Below are 25,206 nucleotides of genomic sequence, written 5' to 3'. Positions count from 1 at the left end.
TTTTCTACTTTTCTTTTTCTTAAAAAATGAAAACCTTTGATATTAAATTCTTCTTGGTTCTCCAACAGTTTTGGTAGAATTTTAAAAATTTTCCTCACTTAGGAAATCTCAAGCAAATTGTCATTTACAACTTTCTTAAAATTCTATCATTGAAAAATTTTATTTTTTTTGTTAAAAAGTGAAAATCTTTGATATTGAAAATTCTTCTAAATTGTCTACCACTTTTGGTAGAATTTTAAAAATTTTTCTCACCTAAAAATTTTCAAGAAAATTATGGACAACTTTCTTGAAATTCCATAATTGTGAAATTTTTCATCTATTTGTGCAATTAAAATAAAATGTAAATGATTCAAATAAATATCATTATGCAATTAACATTTTTTTTCACAATTTTATTTTTTTTATATATTTTTATGTAATTATTTAGAAATAATCTTCTTTGTGAAAGTAACTTTTGGGATTTGTTCGAACACTTTTAGTACCCAAAATTTCATTCACTTGGAAAAATTCAAGGAAATTGCCACTTGCAATTCTCCAAAAATCTCCTTTTTTAAAAGAGATTTTTTTCCTAAAATATTACTATTATTAAATAATAAATTTATTTACTTAGAGATTTAATTTTATCATGTGTATATTTTTATTACTATTTTTCAAAAAAACTTCATAAATTAAAATAAACATATAAAATAAAATAATAAAAGAAATAAAATGAATAACAAAACAAGGGCTAGGAAAATGTACCTTTAATGGGCTTTATCCTAAATTTGTCCAAAATTATTTGGACCTTCTTATGCCAAATCTAGTTTGGGTCGAGCCAAGTTGAATTTGAGTCAATGAGTCATCTTCTTCTTTTTTCTCCTAAAACAAAGCTGTTTAGGAACCTTACATCCACAAAAAAATGGCATTGTTTCACTCTTTTATCTCCTTTCTTTCTTTTGAAACGATATCGTTTAGGCATCTTTGACCAACCTAAAATGACACCATTTAATCCTCTTTCTTTCTTTGTTCCTTTCCCAAAACGGAGTTGTTTGGCACCTAGTATAAATATTTAGAGTCATCTTCTCCTTTCATTTTTTCCCTTCCATTTCTCTCTCTAACTCAAAACTTCTCTATATACCTTTACAAACCTAGATTCCAATGGCTAAACCTATCAATGGCATTTTTTTCACCCAAAAAATTTCTTTTTTCTTCATTTCAACCTTGCTTATCCTTTAGTTAAAATGAATTTATCAAAAACACTTCCTATTTTCCCAAATCTAAAGAAAATCAAGACCCTCTAAAAACCTAGATCTAATCATCGTCGGCTAGATTTCTTCATCAAAATGAATTAAGCCCAAGATTTAATATGCGCATTAAAGCCATCAACACAATTAATATCCAAATAAAAGAAGCCTCAAAAGCTTTGAAACAAATTTGGATTAATCAATAATGACTTAGTCTTGATTATTCTTGAAATTTGCAATAGATGATCTTGAAAAAAATGAATTGTTTGCAGAGTCAATTGTGAATTCATGAGTCTTGGAGTTATGAGAATCAAAATATTTGATGGGATTGTGCTATTTAGGTTGTGTGGCCTATGTCACTAAGATGCATAAGAACTTAAAATCATTAAGCTTATTAGATTGCAAATGGCATTGTTTTTCTATCAATGATGGAATGATAAAAGTGACATAAGGCAACATGGTCTTGATGAAAGGGAATTTGCATAATGGTTTAAAAGGTGAGGCCTAAAAGGAGTGGGAATAATGCACATGGGATGGTAGCTTTCGAAGTAAGATTTCATTTACTGAGACAGTGATGAAAGATTTCCTTGATATAGATGATTGTGAGAGGACAAAAAGTCTTGCTTAAGTTGATGCAAGGGGTCATCTTGGTCCATCTCCAAAGTTAATTAGTGTAATTGACTTGACGACTATGCATGTGCATTGGCTATTTGTGGCATTAAGTGCTGTAAAGTCGTCATGGTTTGTCTCCAAAGTCAATTAGTGTAATTGACTTGACGACTATGCATTTGCTTTGATTGTTTATGGAATTGAGTATTAGACAAAGTTTTATTCATTATGTGTAGTTGAGGTAGTTTTGAAAGCCAATGGTTGGAAAGGTCTTGTATTTGGAGAGTGTGAAACCCCTCACCTTAAATTAAGGATAGGAATTCTACTTGGTAAGCATTTAAAACATGTTTTTGGTCCAAAATCTTCGTAAACTTCCTTTGGAAAAGCTATATTTTAAAGTTATTAAGTGTATTTGATTTGTAGGAGAGAAATGTAGGCCAAATGGATGTGTTTTAAAGGAAAAACAAGCATTCTAGAAGGGTAGTATCGATACCAATAAATGAGCTTTTGATACTTACTGACCAAAAATTTTTTGAAAAGCATTCTAATGAATGAAGCATCTATTAGTGTAGAAGTCTCAATAAGCAATATATCAAGAGGGGAGTGAATTGGTATTTAAAAAATTTTTTGAAGTCTAAGTATAAAAATCAAAACTTTTACAATAAAATATCTCTTTTTATGTTAAAAATAAAGTGTGTGATCTTTCTAAACCAATTTTCAATAATAAATTAAAATGAACAAATAATAAATCAAAGTTAAGATATTTTCCTAGGTCAAGTAATGAACAAATAATAAATCAAAGTAAGAATAGTTTTCTAAGTCACGTGCAAGCAAAAATGATGAATCGATATAAAATATTTTCCTAAGCTAAATGCAAGCAATAATTCACAATGCAAAAAATTGAAAATAAGACACAAGATTTTTATAATAGTTCAACTTTCTCTAATGCCTACATCCACTCTCTTGCAACATTAAGAAATTTGAAATCCATTAAAGGAAATGAATATTTTATGAGATCAAGTGACACCCTTATAAGAGCTTTCTACATGATCAAGCGAAACCCTCATAATGCTTTTTATGGGATCAAGCAAAACCTTTATAAGCTTTGCACGGGATAAAGTGAAACCCACCAACAATGGTTTTTACGGGCTTAACCATATACCCTCAGAAATAGCTTTTCAAGGTTAACTTAGAATCTTTCCAATGAAGTACAAATTTCAACAACAAAATGCCTTTACAAAGGCTAGGTGTATAAGTTTAAGCTTGAATGTAGTGAGAGAAGAAATATTAGCTTAAATGAAGCAAGTTTTCAACTTTTGTAAGTTTAGTGGAATAGTAAAATGAAGCTAGAGAGTGAGGATAAGCTTTTGGAGATCTCTATAAGGTTTGAAACTTTGGCTCAAGTCTTCTTTTGCTTTCAAATAGTTTAAAGATGGCTATTGATAGCTGGTGTGAAGTTTGGAGTCGTTAGATATAAGTTTGAATCAAATCTGACTATTGCTGAAGCTTGAGGGTCGATTATAACTCTCTTAGTGTCGACTATGTTCTTCAAATTTCTTAAATTACGGCACCATAGTTGAGTATAACCTTCCTTTACTCTATCTAATTCTTGATAGTGAGATTTTTGCAAATCTGAGCTACTATAGTTGACTATGCATTTTTTGTGGTCGACAATGTCTATGTAAAGTTCACTTTTTCATGCTTTTGACTTGTTATGGTCGACTATACTAGAGCCAGGGTCGATTATGTTTGCTCAAATCTTCATTTTCTTGAGCTTTCTAGAATAAGGTCGACTATAAGCACTCTTGGGTCGACTATGGCTTTATATTCTTCATGTTTTTCACCTTTTTTGACTTAAGATCGATTTGAGCTTCTCTAAGGTCAACTCTTGACTTGTGTCTTAAGGTTTCCTTAGGTTTTTGATACCTCTCTTCAGTTATTTCTTTTTTGTCTTGTTCTTACAATCAAATAATAATTCAAGACATGTTTGCTCTTGTTTTTTTAGTTGAGTATGCATTGTTTGAAAGCTTTTATGATATTTTCCAATGATGCATGGCTTTTCAAACAACTTTGTAACCTTAATGGATTAAAAATATATTTGAGACAATTTTAAATGCTTGACATGATGTAACTCAAGGCTAACAATCTTCCCCTTTTTGATATGACAAAAACATGAGTATATTGCATTTGAAATTTCTTGAAACCTTCCCTTAACTTAATTAGTCTCTATGTCCTTGTTGAAAACATTTAAATATAAGTGAGAAGGATAAAAGTGAATATGAACTTTGAAAATTCTCCCTCTCAATTTATACATGAAGTTTAAAAATGTTTTCAAGAAAAATTCAGCTAACATAAGAGCATTTTATTATCGATTTCTAACGTAAGTGCACATTATCGCAAACAAGTAATATAGTGATGAAGAAAAGTATTGTTCTTACAGAGATTTGTTTCTAAATATTCACTAAGTATTAAAATTATTACAAATTAATCTCATTTAAGTAATTAAAACTTTTTAAGAAATTAATTAAAACTAAATTAAAGCAAATACTAAATTAACTAACAGAAATTAAAATTACTTGAGAAAAGCAAAAGACTAAAACCTAGGTTTATGGGTTTATTTAACACTTCATTTGATATCAACTTCTTTTATTATTTATATTCATGGATGGTTTTACTAACTTAGAATCCAAAGCTATATACAAGTTTTCATCAAGATGCTTGCACAAAAACATAACTTTATTGAGTCACTATATGTCTATAGGAATCAATTAAATAAGGTTCATTAAGCTAGTATCCTAATTTGGCTGTGTATGGCAATTGATGTATATTTACCCGAATTGCGAATCAAATCACCTAAATGACTTGAACATACACGATTTAAATCTTAGTTCAATGCAAAATCTCCTTATCAAATCTCAATTAGATTCAAAAATTAGTTAATTGTTGATTAGACAATTAAAAGCATTAAGAATATTTTTGAATAAGCAAAACTATAACCATTCATGATAAATAAAAGAGAAACTAATATTCAAATTACATATTGAAATCCACCATAATCTTAGAAAGATAATTTAGTTCATAATATTGAAATAAAACATAATCCAAAGAAATTTAGCTATGAATCTGTAACACACTTGATTTTTGATATAGCCTAAATGTGATGTTGGTCAAGTAATTTGATGAGTAAACTTGAAAACTTGATATATATGCTTGTGAAGCATGCATATGAGTTATTGGGGTCTATAAAGAAAGACTATGAATTTTAGTGTACATTAAGGATTCTAATAATATGATGAAATAGCTAAGCCAATTGATGAGCTAAATTGAACTTTGGTGAATATGACTACACTTACACTTATATGGCTATGAATATTGGTATAAATGAGAGTTTTCAATGGAATTGTGCATATGTTTGGCACTTTGACACCTAAATACAACATCAAGGCAAATATTGATAAAAATGATGAATTAATCCTACAACTTGAGGATTTGATTTAATTTGATGTATATTTGAGAATATATTATGAGGATTTGAATTATATGAGTTATTTGAGGTATGAGATAAACAGAGAATGGATTTGAGGTGTTAAGTTGGATTTTGGAAGTAAAAAAAGACTTAATACTACCTCTAGGAGAAAATGTATCGATACATCATCTCATGCATTGATACATTCTTGGTCAGAAGAACAATATGAGGTGTTCTGAAGGAATTCTATCGATACATTTAAGGATGTATCGATAGATCTGGAAATTTGATGAACATGTATTGATACATTGCCCTAATAAATCGATATATTTGAAGCAGAGAGCACCCAAGACCATTTTGTGTGAAATGTATTAATACATTGCCCCAATGTATCAATACCTTTAGTCGAAATATGGGCAAATGTATTTATACATTGTCAAATGTATTGATACATCATTGAGGAAAGGCAAAAATAAAAAGGGGGGAGGGGGGGTTTTGGGCATTCTGCCCATTTTAGGAGAAAACCCATTTTCTTTGTTTCTCTCTTTACCCCATACGAAATCCTAAGCTCCAAGTGGCATGTGGAGCCTATTTGAGCTAGATCCAAGCTTGGAAAATCGATATGGAGGTAAGATTACATGTTTTTACCGATTGATTTTCAATTTAATTGGTTAATAACCTCAAATCTAAATATTTTCAGATTAGTCAAACTTTCTGCCCATGAGTGTATTGGAGATTTGGAGCCTAGATTAGGGCAACCCAGCTTCTAAGGTAAGGATTTGGCTTATTTGTTGGAAGAATGAGCATGTTTATTGAATTTGGATATTTTAAATAGTTGAGATATTTTCAAAAGATAGGAAATAAACATTTTTGTGATGTTTTAATTTGTTCAAAGGGAAAATGGAGGCTATTGATGTGTTTGTGAGCTGGAAGATGGTTAAAGGCTAAAAGTTGAGCTTGATTATGGACCTATCTTTAATTGTCAAAGCGAGTGGGATTTAATTAAATGCATGTGATGCATCTTGCATAATGTATGCGCTGCCATGGTACTTAAATGTTATGTGTATGCTTAGATAAGAATGCCGAGGCTAGAGAATTGATCTGTGTGTGTGTGTGTGTGTGTGCCTAAAGATATATGCCTAGACTATAGAATAAATATGATTGTGTGCCTAGATGAGAATACCTAGGCTAATTAGTTATCTGAGATAGGAAATTTGTGTTTGTGTGATTTGTGGTGAGCCACAAGGTGGCATTATGTTGAAACTTATGGTATGTAGAACCTAGAGCAAAAGTTCTACACATGGTGCAATATGAATTATGGATTAAGAATTGTGCCAAAATATGATGAATGGGCTACCAAATAGGTATATGGCTCTATAAGTATTTGGGTTAATGGCACAACGATTGAGTAATAACAAATATGTGAGGTCGAAGGGCCATGATTACTTATGGACATGATATATGCATAAATGCCCACGTATTCATGGTTGATTGAGGATATGCATAAGGTTGATAAGCCACGATTGATTGGATTAAGTATTATGAGTACCTATATGGAGTTAAAGGCATGAGGGCATGTAAATTGATTATGTTTCGTTTAATGATGCCTTAGAGATTTGAAGGCACTTAAAATTATACTAAACTTAAAGATGACTGAAGTTCGTTGAATTTGAAATATGATTTGATGTAGACATATAGAATGTCACAAGCACGATGGTCAGATTTGTGGATGTGTATTCTGTTTAAGGGATGAATGTAGAATGCTGATTTGATTTGTGGTTGAGTGGAGTCCCATGCCTTGCGACCTTTGTGTGCTTGCACGGATTGTGGTAAGCAGGGATGGTGGTATTAGTCCCACTTGTGATTCTCGCCTACAATGTTTTGATACCACCCATCTAAGAGTACTCTAGGTAATGCCGATTGTCGAGAGATTACTCCAATTGATGATTTTGATTTTTCACCTGTTGTTTCGGCATGTGTGTGATTTGATTCTTCGTTAGTTGCTTCAATGCTGTGAGTGATTTTTTTTCCACCTGTTGCTTCAACACGCGCATGATTTGTTCTCCGCTAGTGACTTTGTCTTGAGTGTGATTTGATTATGTCCAGGGGAGGACCACTCGTTGATTTGAGTTGCATATGACATGAGATAGCCATGGAGAGGCTTAGATAAACATGATATGAATATGATGTGATACTCTGGAGACTAAAGTGTGCCATGGAGAATGATGTGAATAACTTTGATCAGCTTTGAGGGTAAACCTAATGATATGTGTGATGATTTTTAGATACATTAAGGATGATGATATGCCCTCATATTGGAGATTTAGGGATAGTGATATGCCCTATGTTTGGAGATGTTTGTTGGATTATGTGGTTGTAAGAGAGTACAATACTTTTATATATATTTATGTATGATTTTGTTTATCTGCACTACTCAGTGAGTACTATAGTACTTACCCATTTGTGCACCATGTGTAGATAAATAGACCACAAAGGTGCATGGCCAGGGTTGTCTATAGACAGACTAGTTTTGGCATATGGTAAGTTCCAGTTACATGTTGGTCACTCCACTAAGTTAGTCGAATTCTTCGCTGTGGTTATGTATGCAGGCACGATGTACCATATGAACTTATGTAAGGGTTGTTATGGACAAACCCACCCTGTATCGCCAACGTAGGACCCTATAAATATTTGTATGAATTATCTTCCAGGGATAATGTATTATATTTGGTTTTGTTGTGAATTTTTTATTATTGAATCCCTTAGCTTTGTGTTATATGATTTTGGATTCTGAGGCTTGCTCAGGTTTAGTGGGCTTGCCTGCTGGGCTCGTGCATGGGTCACGGACTTGGGATTTAGGTCGTGACAGAATCTAAGTCAAAGAAAATAAGAGAAACACAAAAGTAGAGAAAAAAACTAATAGTTAAAGCTTTTGATCTCAATTTTCTCTCAAATTCTTTTACTTTCTTGCTTCATCCTTGGCTATTTTTCTCTAGAATAACTACTTGTCCTCTTTTAAGAATTCTTTGAAAAAGGTCCTTTAAATAGGCTCAAAATAACCTAATTTCTAAAATCCTCGTAACATGCTTATTTTTAAAAAATGGCTTTAGTGTCACTGCTCTCACTTTGACAGTAACGGCCCTCAATGGTTCTATTTTGAAATCTGCCTAAAAGTCTTTTTAGCGTCGCAGCTCTCAATGTCTTGACTTGGCTCTCCTTGTGTAGTACTTTCACTTCAAAAAAAGATGTCAACCACCTTCTAATTATAACCAGACAAAGTGATAAGCATTAAAGTTGCAGCCCTTCCTCTTAGTTTTCTATTGGTCTAAAGATCTCATCAGTCAGACTTCTGTAGTATGAGTTATATCCAAAATACCACAACATATTCAGAAAATTATGCTCCTAGCCATTATTGCACATTACACTTCCATGAAGCTCTATATACTTAAAAACCTTTAAAATAGATGTTGCTCCTAATAATATGTGCTAGAAGGGGGATGAATAGCACAATTTGGCTTTTTCAAATATTGTCTCAAAATCTAGATAAGGGCAAGACAAATGAAGGAAAGAATATGAAACAAAACAGAGTAAATAAGAGACAATAGAATTTAGAATGGTTCGATCCAAGACCTACATCTACTACCTTGATTATTCAACCAAGAATTTTCCCAACAAATCCACTAAGAATCGGTCAAATTCACAAGCTTTCACCAAACTTTACAATAGCTTTTAGCAAGCTCAGCCAAAACCTTTTACACTAGTTTTTACAGACTAAACTAAAACTCAACACTTAACTTTTCAAGACTAAGTTAGAACCTTAACACCTTTAAGTAAACCTTGCTTGAAACAACCACTTATAGTGAATCCTTCACTCTAAGAGTACAAAAAGAGAAGTAAAAGAAAGTACCTATGATCACAAGTTGATCTAAATGATACACGGTTGAGTGCAGAATACAAGTACAAAGAATGAACGTTAAGGTGAAGTCGGGTACAAGAAAGAAATTCTGATTTTTCAGCTTTTATGTGACTCAAATCTCTATAATGCTTCTAGAAACTTGTTTCTAACTGTTGGAAGACCTTTTTATACTTTGAGAAACATCTCTAATGACAGTTTGACAATTTTCTAACCGTTGGAGACAGTTGGGAGTCGGTTTTAGCCGTTACTCTGTCTTTTAGTGCAGATTTCAAACTTGCAGGCAGAATACTCTTAGTCGACTAACTGATATCTTAGTTGACTAAGTTGTCTCTGTTTTCTGCTCCCTTTCTCTAGTAGTTCTGGCAGTAAGCACTTAGTTGACTAGCTCATTTCTTGGTCAACTAAGTTGGTTTTGTTTCTTAATATTCTTCAGCCCGCCATTTCTCCAATTTGAATCTTGACCATCCAACATTCTTCCTTATTCATCTAATGAGCTTTCTCCTAGTTAAGCAGTCATGTCTTATTATTTTTATCTCTCTTTTTCTTTTGATATTCACTTTGAAAGATTGATTTATTAATTTTATATATTAATTTTTCTGCACACTCAAGTAAAGGCATTAGACACAAATGAATGTGAATGTTTTATTATCATAAAACTAATGGAGCCAACAGTAGAGACTAAATCAATGATTTCTCAAATTAGAACTTTTGACAGAAAAATGAGCTCAAATTAGTCAAATTAAAATAATTCAATATGCATTAAACTAAATAACAAAAACCATAAAAACTACCTAAAATTAACTTAAAAACACAAGAACTTGGCTATTTTTAATATTTAAAATGTGGCAAAATAGCTTTATATTATAGAGTTATCACATTTCAATGTGCTTATAAACTTTCTCCTTTTTTTTGTTATATCAAAAAGGTTAAGAAGTGTGAGCTTTACACACTTAAACTCAAGAAATAATGATTAGTGATAATAATCAAGTATAAATAAGCATTAAGTACAATAATGATCTCTAACCATCAAATCAAAACAATGGGATATATTCCTATGCAAAGATATTCAATTAAAAGATTAAGATATATATCCATTCATAATAATATGAAAGCAACAGATCAAAATATATTCCCAATCAATATGTAATAAATGTCATAATAAATATAATCATGTAAAGCATAGGGAAATATATTCATTAGCATACCAAGCATAATATATATAGTCAATAAGTCATAATATATTTCTACTCAAAATATTCAATAAAAGCATGAAGAAAACATATTCAACCAAGATATATTTTCATGTAAGATATTCAATCAAGGAATTATGGAATATATTAATATATCATAACAAATCAAGATATATCTCCATTTCATATATTTTCAAGTAAGTTAATAAGAAATATATCATCAATCAATCAACTAAGAATGCCACATATAGATGTACATTTATAAGCAAGGTGTACACATATTATTTTTTAAGTTCAAGTTGGATATGCATATATGTAGACAAGCATAGTTATATATAAAGCATTTATAAGTCTACATATAATGTGAACATGATGTAGTGATATGTGTGCAACTTCATATGCTAATATGTTCACATATTCATTCAACTAAATAATCAAGTAATCATGCAATTATCTAAAAACAAACAAATTGAATACACAACCAATCATGCAAATATATTCACAAATTTATATGCAAAGAAGTACAGCAAGAAGCATAGAAATCATCATTCAAGCATGAATGTGAGGCATTATTAAGCACAAATTAAATATGGTGATTAACAGATATTACCAATATAGATGAACATCGCTTGTTGAGATTTTATGAAGATCACCGTTGAAGATTTCAAGTGCTCAAGAATCATAGGACAATGTCCACAATGGTCGTCTCCCCCTTAAGCATTCACTAGATCAATTTCAATAAAGAGAAGGAATTAAATAGTTAATCATATTAAAGCATAATCTTACCTTCCCATAAATGGATCATGAGACAAATATGAGGATAAATCATGAGCATATGATAGATAAGCATTACAATGAATATTCAACATGTCAATCTTATACTCATATATTCAAGAAACTAGTAAAACATGAGTATTTAAATAAATATTCAATATATGCTTCAGATACTGATAATTTCAAGAAGTTTATGCACATTAGCTTCAATGCATGTCTGAGATATCATTTTGCATTAAGCACATTTTTCAATTTTCATCATGCATTGTCCAAGCATTATCAGTCAAGCATTTAAGGAAATTTTATAAGAATGACAATTCAAGAGAGAATTTTCTCACCAAGAGCATATCATCATGAAAATATTATCATTGAACCTTTTTGGTAATCTCTTTTCCATAATATATTCAAGCAAGCATTTCAATAGATTTTGCACCTGTTGTAATCATACAAGAGAATATTAAGATCAAGTAGGCACAAGCATGATTACATATAATAACATGGCTATCTTATGTTCATAGAAATGCATTCATGATTTTAATAAAAAAATATAGGCATATACAAAGGATGATTAATAAAGTTCAAGATAAATACTATTTCTTAATATTCTATAATTCATGAGTGATACTAATTGTTATGAAATATTGAAAATAAGGAACTCAATTCATGAATATATCTAATGTAAGCAGCTAAGCATTAATGAATAACAATTGTTAATATTCAAGAAATAAACATTCAGTTAAGGCTCATTAGATATTCATTGCTAACTAAAGTTATAGGCCATTTTTCATTTTAAACTAAGTGATTCATGATATCCTATAATCTAATGTTGGATGCACACAAGTCTTTAGATCATGCAATCATTTAGGCTCATGGAGGACATAGTTCACATCAAAAGCACATTAAATTTTTTTTTCAACTATGTCAACATAATGTATGTCATAATCTAACTTGACAATTTAACTTTCTCATTCAAAAGCATAACTTAAGTCAAGTTATAGACTTTAAATCTTAAGGTCAAGCAAGATGAGATATCGTGTAAGAATATGACTTGACCAAAAAAATAGATGAACTAAAAATATTTTTCATGAAGTTCAATGTGTTCATCATAACCAATTCTATATGCATAATCAAGAAACCAATTTTGAAATAATCAATTAAGCACAATCATAAAGCATATTCCAAAGTTGATTTTAGACCAAGCAGTTTAACATTTCAATTCCTTAAAAAATGATTTAATCCATATGACCATATAAACATTTCATTCTCAAAAAATAATGTCATCTATGCAAGCACACGAGTAATAATAGGATCAATAAACTCAAGCATTTACTCGTTCATTCATTTTCATCAAGAACAAGTCAAAATAGCATTTTCAACATGTGATAAACTTGATCAAGATGTAAGTCAATATAAAGTCATATTGAAGAATTCAATTCAAGTAGTCAAACATTTTCATGCTCAAGTTTAACCATTTTGAACTTATCAATTTGATTTTAAAATTGCAAAACAAGTTCAAAAGGTTAACATATCTTAGACACAAGGAAATTTAAAAAGATTAACTTTTAAGTTCAAATTTTCTTATTTAGACGACTAGAATGAATGTGAAAGCAAGTTATCAAATATGCTTATGTTACTATCATATCATCTTCATCAAGTCATTTATATTCAAGTGTAAATGCATCTCATGCTCACATTCCTTGCATTCAACAATTTTGTACAATCAACACTCAATCTTATATTTTCAAGCAAATGCAACATGAATAACACTCAATGCTCAAACAAGTAATTCACAATCAATCAAATTTCATCAATCAAGCATTCTTCAAAATTAAAAGAGTAATGAAATAGATATCACCCATTTATTTTTATTTTCTTTTCAATCTTGGATTTCGCACCTACAAAACTCATTTTTACATAACATATGGTATCCAAATTGCTTTGGATCCTTGAAGGTTAGTTTCAACAAATGTGTGCATAAAATGAATATCAATGAGAATGATTTGAATAATGAATGCACAAAAAAAAAATTAACAAATTTATGAGACTTCCTACTTCTAATTTCTTATCTTTCCTTTCCTTTAACAATACTTTTCAATTTCCTATTTTCTTCTTCTAATTGATCATAAGTTCTTTGGAGTATTTCAGTATCAATTCTCAATTGATTGTTTTCTTCCATTAACGATTCATTTTCAAGTTTAAGATTTGAAAATTTCTCTTTTTGACTTAAGCTAAGATTTTGAAATGTAAAATGCTGTTAGAAAAAAAGATCTTGAAATGTAAAACTTAATTCTTCAAACATTTTGCTAATTCACTATCCATAGGAATATGGGAAGAAGATCTTATCTCATAGTTTGATCTTGAATTTTGAAATTTGATGTTCTCTTCATCGTTACTTGATGAGCTTTCATACAAGAAACCATCTTCTTCTAGTTCACTTTGGTAGATAGCCAATTTTGGTTAATACCTATTCTTTAAAGAATTATTTTACAATATATTATTGTACAGAGAATAATGAAAATAGCTATTACAAGTGAAGCACTACTTCACGTAGAACAATTAAAAGAAATGAAGTACTACTTCATGCAGAATAATTAGAACAAGTGAAATACTACATCACACAGAACAACTAAAACAAGTGAAGTACTATTTCACGCAGAACAACTAAAATAAGTGAAATATAATTTCACGCAGAACAACTAAAATAAGTGGAGCATTACTCCATGTGAAAAAATTAATATTATTAGAACAACCACTTCACATAAATAACAGTGAAAGCAACTTGGAATAAGTGGCAGAGTCATGGCTTACTTTTATTTTGGGATGTTTCAGAGAGTTTGGCTCGATGACTTAGATATGGAGGTAGTTAAGAGGTCTACCTCTTAACTTTTTCCTAAAGTACAAATGAGTCATCTTCCTACCTTGCTCTCGTGAACCTGTTCATGTACACTTTCTTCTTTTATACCTGTTCACATATACCTTTTTTCTAAACTTGTTCTTGTATATCTTTTCTCATAGACATCTTCTCTATTACCTTCTACTCGAGAACAAGTCTTATTATTTAAATGGTCACTCACATTATATGCCATAAAATCGTCACTTTAATGTCTACATAATGTGTTACAGTAACGGTTACTCTCATTAAAGCTTTTCATAATAATGTAATTTATTAGACATATTAAAGCCTATTCTTAAGTAACCACCACTTTTGACACTATATATAGAGCTTCACAATTCATTTAGAGGGACTTCTCTTCTTTGGAAACCTAACATATTCTCTTATAAAGCTTCTCTTTATAAATTCTCTCTCTAATTCTTTTTTGCTCTTTAATTTTCTTCTTATTATTTTCCACCTACCATGACACTCAATATTTCAAGAATTACTCCGACCTTCCTCTTCGTCGCCTTTGGCATATTCTTTTACTTGTTTGCAACACTTTTTCTCCCTGTCACAAGAAGCCCTTTTACAAATTTCAAGTTGTTGTCCATGTAGCTCTTCTAGCTTGTCCTATGTTTCTTTAGCACTACTACAATTTTGAACTTGATTGTGTTACCTTTCTCTAAGTGCACTAAGGATAGTATGCACGGCTTTGGCATTAAGTTCAATTTTTCAACTTTTGTAAACTTAGTGGAAGATTAAAATGTAGTTAAAGAGTGAGGATAAGCTTTTGAAGGTCTTTCTAGGGTTTAAACTTTGGCTCAAGTATTGTCTTGCTTCCAAATAGCTTAAGAACGACTATTTATAAGTGATGTGAAGTTTGGAGTCGTTAGACACAAGTTTAAGTCAAATTTGATCGTTGCTGAAGCTTGAAGGTTGACTGCAACGCTCCTAAGGTCAACTATCTTATTTAAATTTCTCACATTAGAACTCCATAGTTGAGTATAACCTTCCTTTACTCGATCCAATTCCTAATAGCATGATTTTTGCAAGTTTGAGCTACTATAGTCAACTATGTCTATGTAATGTCCACTTTTTCATGCTTTTGACTTGTCAAGATAGACTATACTCGAGCCAAGGTCAACTATGTCTATTGAAATCTTCATTTTCTTGAGCATTTTGGAACAAGGTTGTCTATTTTCTTGAGCCAAGTTCTTGAGTTACTTGAAAACTTGAAAATCGCTTATGTTTTGATTTGACAAAATTGCATTTTATTTATGTTTGATCACAAGCACTTGAAATGTTTTGACTTGTTATTCTAATATTCTAAGGTTTTAGAAATGTTTGCTAAGTCCCTTATATTTAGAAAAGATCAAGAAGTTTTCAAAACCTTGAGTTTTTGGTTAGAGGAAATCAAGAGCAAACATTTTTCTAATTAAGGCTTAACTACAACCTCTTTATACTCGACCCTACATGAAAAAATGAAGAAAGAGTGAAGTGAAGTGAAGTAAAAGGCTTGGGTTTTAAGTCAACTACAAAATCACCAAACTCAAACCTAAGGTAGAAACTTGAGAAAAAAAAATTGAAGAAAGCTTAAAAGGTAAACTCTAGTCAAGGAATACTTGATTGCAAAACAAGGAAAGAAAAAATGAAGGTTGCCTCGAGTTGAGGGTTGACTTCAATATTAAAAGCTCGACCCTTGGAGCAAGATTTGAAAAATTTCAAATTGAGGGTTGACTCCATCACTCTTATACTCGACCCTAGTGACATGACAGCCAATAAATTAATACTCTCAAAGGCTATTTTTAGTACCAAATTGTGTTTAATGGCTCTATTCTTTCAAAAGGGTTTGAAAAAAGGTCTCCCACTTATTTTGAAGTAAGAAAAAACTCTGAAAATTGCTCCCACACTTGAGAAAGCTTTAAAATCATTTATTCCTTTCCACACTTCATTCAAGTATTCCTTCAAAGCATTCAAAGCTTTTATTGAGCTGATTTTCTTGATATTTATTGAACTCATTATTCACAAGTGTAAACACTTAGCTCACCAGCCTTTGAAAGGCATTTATTGCTATTCAATCTTTGTATCCATTCTTGTAAAGGTTCTAACTTAGCCTTGAAAAGTTAGTGAAGGTTGTGCTTGCTCTTGTGAAAAGGCATTGTAAAGGTTGCGCTTAAGGCCCGTAAAATGCGATTGTAAGGGTTGTGATTGAGCTTAGAAAAAGGCATTGTAAAGATTTTTCTTGATCCTGTTAAAAAGCATTTTTCATAGTGGATTTAAAACTCCTTGGTGAGCCAAGAGAGAGAATATAGGCATTTGAGAAAACCGAACCTCTATTAAAATACTTGTGCTTTTACTTTTGTTTTTGTTTTGGTTTTCATTGCTGCATTTTCTTTTGAAAAATATTAACTCTTTGGTTATCAACTCAAGTAGAAAAATTTGGTTGAAGGAAATTTGATTTTTCATTGAGTTTGAAAAGATTTTTCAAAAAGCCCAATTCATCCCATCTTCGTCTTAGTTAATTTGAGCTTACTACATTAATAGCCTTGAGTGATCCATAAATAAAGCTCAAATTATTAAAATGGAGATTACAAAAACCATTTTTGGTGAAAGGCAATCTATCCAAAAGGCCTCTTCTCTTTATAAGTACAAACTACCCCTATTAAAAAAAGAGAACATAAATGTTTATTCAATCTATGGATTTAAAAGTGTGGAATGTGATTTTAGATGGTCCACATGTACTTAAAAAGAAGTAGATTGTAAGATAGTGATTAAGACTAAAAAAAATGGGATGAAAAAGAAAAAAAATTGAAACAAATCAATTGTAAAGCATACGATACTCTTCTATGTTCCTTAGGTGCTACCGAACTCAATAAGACGTCTATGTGTGAAAATGCAAAACAAATTTAGGATACTTTCGAAACCACATATGAAGGAACCAACCAAGTTTAGGAATTTGAAATAGGACTACTTACAGTTGACTATGAGTTGTTTAGAATAAAGAAGGGTGAGTCCATTTACCAAATGTTTAAGAAATTCATCAACATTGTTGGCGGATTGAAAGCCTTAGGGAAAGACTTTCCCAATGCTCAACTTGTTAAGAAATTACTTTATAGCCTACCCAAATCATGGAAACCCAAAGTAACAGCTATAAAGGAAGCTAGAAACGTCAACAACTTAAAATTAGATGAACTTGTGAAATCTCTACTCACTTATGAAATGACTTTAAAACATGGGAGTGAAAGAGAGGAAGCTAAGAAGGAAAATACTAAGAAAAAGAGAATAACCCTTAAATTCCTAGTTAAAAAGGAAGGAAGAAGCACAAAAAGTGAGAGTGAGGAGGATGGGGATATGGCTATGCTAGCCAAGAGATTTAGCAAGTTTGTGAAGAAAAATTATAGAGATAAAAGACCTACAAGGAAAGATGTGCCAAAGAGAGAGCATACCAAAGATAATTTGATATGTTATAATTATAAGGAGTCGAGACACACCAAATATGAATGCCCAAACAAAAAGAACACTGTAAGAAACTTCAAGAAAAAGGAAATGATGAACACTTAGAGTGATAATGATGACTCTCAAGATGAGGGAGACGATGAGGTTGCAAACCTTTGTCTCACTCCACTTGATGACTATGAGGTATGTTCTACCTCTTATGATCTTCATTCACATATGCTTGATGAAAATACATATTCATCTCATGAGTTACAAGATGCATATGATGACTTAGTATTTGAATTTGAAGAAAAGACCATGAAATACAAAAACATCATATCAAAGCTTAAGGTTGAGAATGAGACCCTAGCTATGACTGAGATTGAGCTAAAAAAAAAATTTGTGAAAAGCATGCAAAATGAAATGAATGAACTGAAAAAGAAAGATGAGAACTTGCATGATACCTTTTCAAAATTTCAAGAGAGCTTATAAGTGGGTTCAAGCTATTGTGGCCTATTAGTGGGGCGAAAACACCATTATTTTTTTACCTATAAGTGGGGTCAAGAATACCATTATCGTGGTGCGGATGGAATACCATTATCTTTTTGACCATAAGTGAGGCCAATAATGCCACTACCCTTGCCTTAATAATGGGGCAGAATAATCACTATCTTCATGTTGACACCCTTAAATGTGCCTATTATGATAGTGCCAAGGTGGATGAAATGTAATATTGGTTAAATGTTGGATTACTAGTTAAAATGGACATGTGGAGTTGATTTTGTGGTTGATTTATGATTTATACTTATATTCGATTGGGAATCAGGTTATACTAAGTGACAATAAAAATTGCACATGTTGGAGAACTCATTCTTATTGACAATTCACCCAATTTCTAAGCTAGATGCAGGAAGTATCAATACTACATGAACAAGTATCAATATCTAGTAGGTAGAATGCCTGAGAGGGAGGGGCATTTTGTATGAAAAAAATATCGATACCTTTACCAAAAGTATCTATACTTGACTCTTAATAGCTCTCTAGATGGAAAGTATGGATACCCCTCGAGAAGTTATCAATTTTTTAGAGAAATTTGGTTGTTTTTCATCTCTTAAAGGATTTTTCGAGTACTTTTATTCCTTTATTTTAACTTAAACTACCTTGGATTTCGATTAAAAATCCTTCATTAGTGTGTGAAAAACAACTTGATTTCAACTTTTTGATTAAGATTAAGCTTTACTTTAAATGAATATTTACTTAAATGTGGTTTATGTGAAAAATTCTTTCCTTTTGGCTTGTCCTCCTCTCGTCTACTCATTGAGTTTTTATAGCTCATTCACATGTAAATTTTATATGTGTTTCAAATCAATAATTAGCTTGGTCACCCTATCATGAAAAGGAGCTTCAAATCTTTCTTTAGTAAGTGTCTAAGGAAGCCTCTTGAAGCCCAAGGTGTTAAGTCATGTTGCGCTAATGAGTTAATCTTATTTACTTATGTTGATGTGATATTGGGAACTTTAATGTTATGTAGCCATCAACTGACATTATACTTGACATGGATATTTTATGAGAACAAATGTGGTGGCTTGTAAACCAATATGAGCACATAGATTGTGCATATGAATGTTTATATGAATGAATACATGAAACCACATGTGTAATTGTTATTAATGATCAAATGAATTTATATTTATGCATTATGAGTTGAATTCCATAATTGTGTGATAGTACACATTGTTGAGTGTATGAATGATTCTATGACAATGATGTGCATGTGATTGCTTAGGGAAAAGCTTACTTGGGTCAAATGGATTTTATCTACTTAGTCGTTGCACAGATAATGGCCCGAGATCAAGTTATGGAAGAAAGTTGTTCAAAATGTTAAAAAGTAAGTGGAGTTGAAGAGTTACAATATTAATTTTATTATTTCACATTGTGTCTTAATTTTATTCTATCTTGAACTTTTGTATTATAAAAGTTATTTTTTAAGTTTAAAGAGTGAAAAGATGCTTTTGATTTTATATTATAAAAGTTAATTTGTAAGTTTTAAGAGTGAAAAGATGCTTTTAAGAGCCTTAGAGAAGAAGCATCTTGTGAGTGAATGTCCTTGCGAGACTATTGATGAATAGTATACCAAAAGTCTGAGTCAACTTGAGAAATCATTGATAGAGAAATGATTATATTTTAATTTTTCAATAGTAAAAGAAATATTTAGTTCTTTTAATTTTTGAAATTTATCTATATTTATTTTGGAAAATTATCATAAATTGAGGAGCTTTACAACTTGTAAACATTAGGAGGCGACAATATTAAGACTGTCCCCGCTCTCGTGGTTCCATTGATGAAGAGTCAGAATTTGAAAAGACAAGTGACAAAGCTGTCTGAGAATCATTCATCTAACAATTTGAGTGGTCTATGAAACCAAATCATCTAAGCTAATAGAAACATACGGGCAACATCCTTTTCAACAATCTTGCTAAGAATAGGAGGGAAAAGATGGGCATGTGATAACTCTTCATCAATAGTATTTGTGTAGTTGGAAACTCTACCGTCTTCAACTGGTCTCAATAAATATATTTGAATATTTATACTCCTAGTACAGAATCCTACTAAAATGACTTTTTGAATAACTCATCTATACACCCAGCTTTAAATCAAATACTCAATTACAAGTTGCAAAACCCAAATATCCATTATTCTAAAAAGTGTTTATGCAAAACTTTGTGCATGTACCAAGCAGTGTTTAAGCATCAGGAACCGGGGGAGAAAGAGGGCTATTTAGGAGGAAGTGCTGTATCCACGACTACAACATAAAAAACAAACCATTCAGACTCGCTAAAGCATAATCATCATTCATTTTACAAACACGATAATCAACCCAAAGTTCTTAAGCCAGAGAAAGAAAAGGGTAAGCATTTATATTTGTGCTCACGTCTTTACTTTGGATCTCACGTCTGTATCCCATGGCGCTTGAAGAATTCTCTAAATCCATAAGCGCTGAGATCATAGTTGAACTACATAACATAGATGTGAGAGCCAACAGATAACAACATCATGAAAGTGCACCAAAATAAAGGGAGTCGAAACACAAGAATAATAATAAAAAAAAAAGAACACTGTATAAGTGTAACTTTATACATGAGTAGATAAATTCATATTCACCAGCTTTTCTATGTATTCATTAGTATAAAATTCTATAAAACCAAGTGACCGACAAATGAAATGAACAATGATCAGGTATAAACCCTTTTCAACGTACAGAATGCCCAGAAACCTACTATATGAAAAGCATTCACATATAAACAGAGGAAAACCTGAAAAGCTTATATTTGCAGAGGGAAACATATAGGAACAAAGCTAAAAAGATAAGAATGGTTGAAAGCATCTGATATGCTATTAAAATCATAACAAATTTTAGGAAAAGAAGAATGCACCAAAACTCACAGGTAGAACTTTTACAGAATATCTTGTAATACTTTTATCAGCAACCCTCCCTTGGTCGGCTGCCTGCAATATAATTTCATATTAAATGCTAACACAGTAATCTGGCCACCTTACATTGTAACATTTTCAAAATCCATATCTCCAGCAACAATATACAGCATCCACAACCAATCAGGCACAAATTAATAGATTGACAAGATTATTACTAAACATAGAATCCAACATGAACTACAACAGAAATTAAAGAATAAAATAAATTGTGCCGATAAGATTCGTATCAATGCAGCTTAATGTCAGATGAACTTATGGGAAAACTATGTATAATAAAGTAGTTAAACTGCGTAAACTCTCAGAACTCTCCCCCAAGGTGAGCTTTGGCTCAAAGTATCTAGAGCTCACAAGTTCAAGCTGCAAAAACAGCCACTCTATAAAGCAGTAGTACTGTTGCATGCATTTACCCTCCCCAGACTCTAAAATACAAGAGCCCATGCATGAATACCCCGTTTCTTTATTGGAACTCTCCCTCAAGGTTGAACTGCTGAAAATGACATCTTCATGGTTACTATAACTGTTTTACATTGGCCAGAAAAAATAACTGGTCCAAATAAGAATAATCTTTTGCTTAGATTTTGTCAATATCACCAGTTCCGCAGCTTAAGCAAACTCCAACTTTCTTAAAACGGAAAAGAAAATCACATTTGTTCAAAAGCCTCAAAATGGAAATAACGGAAATCAAATTTCACATTTGTTTTAATTTCGAAGTTAGAAGAAAGAAGAAACCACCAAAGAAAAGTCACTGAAATTTTCTTAGCAGTATAATTTCACTCAGCCACACAACACATCTCCTGCTGCACCACAAACTGAAGGCACAACCACATCCAATGCCTCTAACTACCAACACATGCAAAACACTGTTACAATTGGCATCAGTTTCAACTACACCCATTTATCTAGCCATACAACTATAAGGACTGTTTCTTCATGCAAATGGCAATCATTGCCAATCAGGAATTATTATAGGTATTGCAACTGTTAGATTTATGCATGTTTTAAAAAAACATGCAAGCCCTAAACAACTCCCAATTAGATGTCTTTAACTTTGGCATGCTGTGACCAGTTAATGGCAAATTATTGAAAAATGGACCAAAACAAGCAAATAGCAGTAGAGGAGAAAGTATACATAAAGAGAAGTCACATACTTGTTCTGGACTATGGAATATTTCAATGAATGGATATTCCTTTTTCTGCCGTGTTATGCAAAACCCTGGATATTTAGGGCACTCAACCTGGAAAAGAATGACACAAGAAACTAGATTGTGACAGTAAGAAAAGAATAAAGAAACTAAAGTATGGTGAGATAGCACAAATTCTGTCATTGAATTATAGAAACAACAACAACAACAGAGGGCTCTTATTTGGTGCAGTGATACTTTTAGCACATAGAAGTTCTTTGCCTTGTACTACATAATGCGAAATGACCCTCGCATTTCATAAACCATAATCCTTCCCCAAGGTTTGAGTTCGAGGCTTCCAAATCAAAAATAGCTGTCAGCCTGTCCCCTAGCAGACAGACAAGAGTGTGTACAGAGCATCCATTTTATGCTGAAGATGCTAAAGATTAGAAGCATACTCTCATTTTAGCCGACAATCACATAGGACCATGCTTTAGTGAGACTGTAATAATGTAATGAGTAACAACCCCTTTCTTTAAAACAGAAACGCATTCTCAGAAGAAAAACATTACGCGCATAAATTTAACATTCGGATAGAACTCAGCAGCAGCTTCCTCCAGCACTCGATCAAGATGCATTGTGTAGTTTCCCCTGCATTATAATAAAGACTATAAAATCAGATATAATACAGAAAACTATACAAAAGGGAAAGAGCGGGATTTGGGTTTCAAGTGACCTGATAGTGAATGCAACAACGACTGGGCGACCTTGATGAAGGAGCTGGACAAATTCACGCTCAGATGTGAAATGAATAACCCGTGATGGCCCAAGATCTTTTGGATAACCAGTATAATACCTTGAATTGTCACAAATAGATAAGGTTAACAGAAAGTCTCTATCAAACAACATTCTTATTAATACATTAAATGCTTAAAACTACTTAATCAAAACCAAAAACAAAGTTATTGAAAATAATGTAATTGCATTAGTATTCGTAACAGTAAGGGTAAATGAATTATCTTACTTGCAAGTTGAACGGAGATGACCCATCATTCTATCAAAAAACGCTTGTTCCCCCATTTTGAAAAAGCAGCGTTACCAAACCAACTGTTCAATCATTTCAGAAGCTGTAATTTTTGCATGGTCTTGTTAAACGCAGAAGCTGCACAGTGCGATGAAAAAACTTCATAAAGCTAATCCGTTTCATATTCCAATTGAAATTAATTGAAATGCTTCAATCAAAAACATCATATGCAGAATCAATGAAAAAGGAGAAACGCGATACAAACTGGGTCTGGCTGTGGAGACCGGAGAGAGGGAGGAATTGCTGGTGAGTAGGCTGGGTTTGGTTTGAGAGAGAAGAACTGAGGAAGGCTTACTCGGGCTGGGTGTGATTTTTATCAATAGGCCGAACATACTTGGCCTCGCGCTTTTCTATAACAGACGAACGACGCCGTATCATGTCTACCAAAGAGCGTCTTCCCGGGCCCCGTCTAGTAATTAAAAACCAAACTCTCTGGGCCTTCTGAATTGGGTTTTGATACCCGTTAACGTAAGCATGTTTGCTTTCTCCTTTTGTTTTCTTTTAGATATTTTTTAAAAATACTTATTTGCTTTCTCCTTTTGTTTTCTTAGTATGACAGGTTTTTTTATATGTGAATTGACAATTACTTGGATCAGGGAAACAATTAATACGTTCCAAAATCTCTTAACTCTTTACTATGTTCGCAAATGGGATTGATTTAGAGTTCTCAAAAAGCAGCGGAGGCCCACCCGCCCAAAGAAGATAGATACAAGTTCATTTTAGCAAATTCTAACTCTCATACCCAAGAGACCCACAGCCAAAACTTGATGCAACTAAGAAGCCCACGAAATGGGCAACAATCTATTAACAAAAACAACATGCCCAGCAAACTATCCCGCAATGAGGCTTACTTACATAACCTAAAAGAAATCCCTTCTTAAACTAGTAGGTTTTACCTTTACCCTCCATTGGAGAGTCCATGATATAAACCTCAAGTGGGAAAACTTCCCCAATTCTGCCATAAGACTATTTTCAAGTGTTTCAAAGATATTTCTTTTCACAACCATCGTACACCAAGACTTTTTATACCACAGCATATCAAAATTTTCCAAAAATAAAATTTCCACAATTATTGTTTTTTCCTCTATCTTCAAGCTTTGATTAGTTTACACTCCCCTCTAAATCCCACGCAGACAACGTAATCAGACTCATTAATCAGTGGTGACCAAGTGGAGCCAGTTAAAAACAAAATTTTCAACTACAGTTTTCATTTTCTCCATAAAGCTAATAAGCTTAGGCCTCCTCTAATTACAAAGCGCATTCCGGCAAGTCTATTGATTGCTTTAACGAATTTCCGCTACTGTTAAATAACATTCACAAAAATCTCTATAACTATAAATCTTTTTGCTTATAAGAACAAAAAAGGAAAAACTTTCATTAAAACTAACTAAACAGAGTAAAATTTAAATTATTTAATTTCACAAATTATATATATAAATAAATTAACTTAAGACTAACCCAAATTTTTTTTTAAAAAAAAAAATCTCAACTGCGCCTAATATCAAAATTCTTAACAGAGCAGACGTCAGTTCCCAAAATTTCAAATTTTCAATTCCATTCCTTCTTAAGTTCTTAGCAACCAAACAAAAACCCTAGGGTTTCAAAACCGCAAAAAAATCCAACTAAGATTCCAAAACAGAACGAAAATAACAAAGAAGAAGTCAATTACGAAAATAAAGAAAGAACAAACCTGAGATTTCTTGGAGAAGTGGAAAATTTAGGGACTTCGTTTAGAGAGAGAACAAATAGTAACGAGAGAGAGAAAAACCCTAGAAATTTTGAAAGAAGATGAAGAAGCGTTTTGATTTTTTTTTTTTTAATTCCAAGAGAGCAAATGAGAAGAGAGAGAGAGAGAAGATGGAGGAAACATGCCGTAGAGAGAGCCTTCCTCCCCTTTTTTTTTTTTTTTTGGAAATAGTAATTAAAAATAAAATTAAGAATATTATGGAGGTTACGTGGAATGACCAAGACCGTGGATTTAAAGTTAGAGTTTTTTTTTTTTTTTTCCCTTTTATACT

At 31.9% G+C, this 25,206-nt stretch overlaps 2 protein-coding genes across 4 annotated transcripts in view; one reads left to right on the top strand and one right to left on the bottom strand.

Annotated features, from left to right (window-relative positions):
• Positions 19,988-24,993, bottom strand: LOC18589384. Of its 3 annotated transcripts, none has more exons than XM_007014332.2 (8): positions 23,394-23,508; positions 23,129-23,266; positions 22,841-22,960; positions 22,677-22,755; positions 22,132-22,218; positions 20,933-20,995; positions 20,429-20,502; positions 19,988-20,291 (listed from the first exon to the last, which is right to left on the bottom strand). In XM_007014332.2, exons 2-7 carry the CDS (start codon positions 23,182-23,184, stop codon positions 20,437-20,439), a joined length of 471 nt encoding a protein of 156 aa, XP_007014394.1. In that variant the 5' UTR covers positions 23,185-23,266; positions 23,394-23,508; the 3' UTR covers positions 19,988-20,291; positions 20,429-20,436. The 3 variants fall into 3 exon arrangements, with proteins under 3 accessions (XP_007014394.1, XP_007014392.1, XP_007014393.1); XM_007014330.2 differs by lacking the exon at positions 23,394-23,508 and adding an exon at positions 24,879-24,993 and having other exon boundaries at positions 19,992-20,291; positions 20,421-20,502; XM_007014331.2 differs by having other exon boundaries at positions 19,992-20,291; positions 20,421-20,502; positions 23,394-23,507.
• The window catches only part of LOC18589383 (oxysterol-binding protein-related protein 4C), a 9,651-nt gene continuing 7,689 nt past the window's right edge, over positions 23,245-25,206 (top strand). The window contains exons 1-2 of the mRNA XM_018126835.1: positions 23,245-23,273; positions 23,362-23,434. Of these exons, the coding sequence (XP_017982324.1) occupies positions 23,245-23,273; positions 23,362-23,434 (102 nt within the window). The remainder of the gene's footprint in view (positions 23,274-23,361; positions 23,435-25,206) is intronic.

Source organism: Theobroma cacao, chromosome 9 (genome assembly GCF_000208745.1).
Source record: "Theobroma cacao cultivar B97-61/B2 chromosome 9, Criollo_cocoa_genome_V2, whole genome shotgun sequence".
Taxonomy (NCBI): domain Eukaryota; kingdom Viridiplantae; phylum Streptophyta; class Magnoliopsida; order Malvales; family Malvaceae; genus Theobroma; species Theobroma cacao.
Note: the sequence above shows the minus strand (reverse complement) of the source record. Positions and strands in the feature narration are given on the sequence as shown.

Bases quoted from the DNA above. Each gene is read 5' to 3' on its own strand.
- LOC18589384 (XM_007014330.2), bottom strand. From the start codon at position 23,184: ATGGGGGAACAAGCGTTTTTTGATAGAATGATGGGTCATCTCCGTTCA. The intron at 22,961-23,128 runs GTAAGATAATTC...TGACAATTCAAG, and splicing joins CATCTCCGTTCAACTTGCAA to GTATTATACTGGTTATCCAA. The intron at 20,996-22,131 runs GTATGTGACTTC...ATTATATTGCAG, and splicing joins TATTCCATAGTCCAGAACAA to GCAGCCGACCAAGGGAGGGT.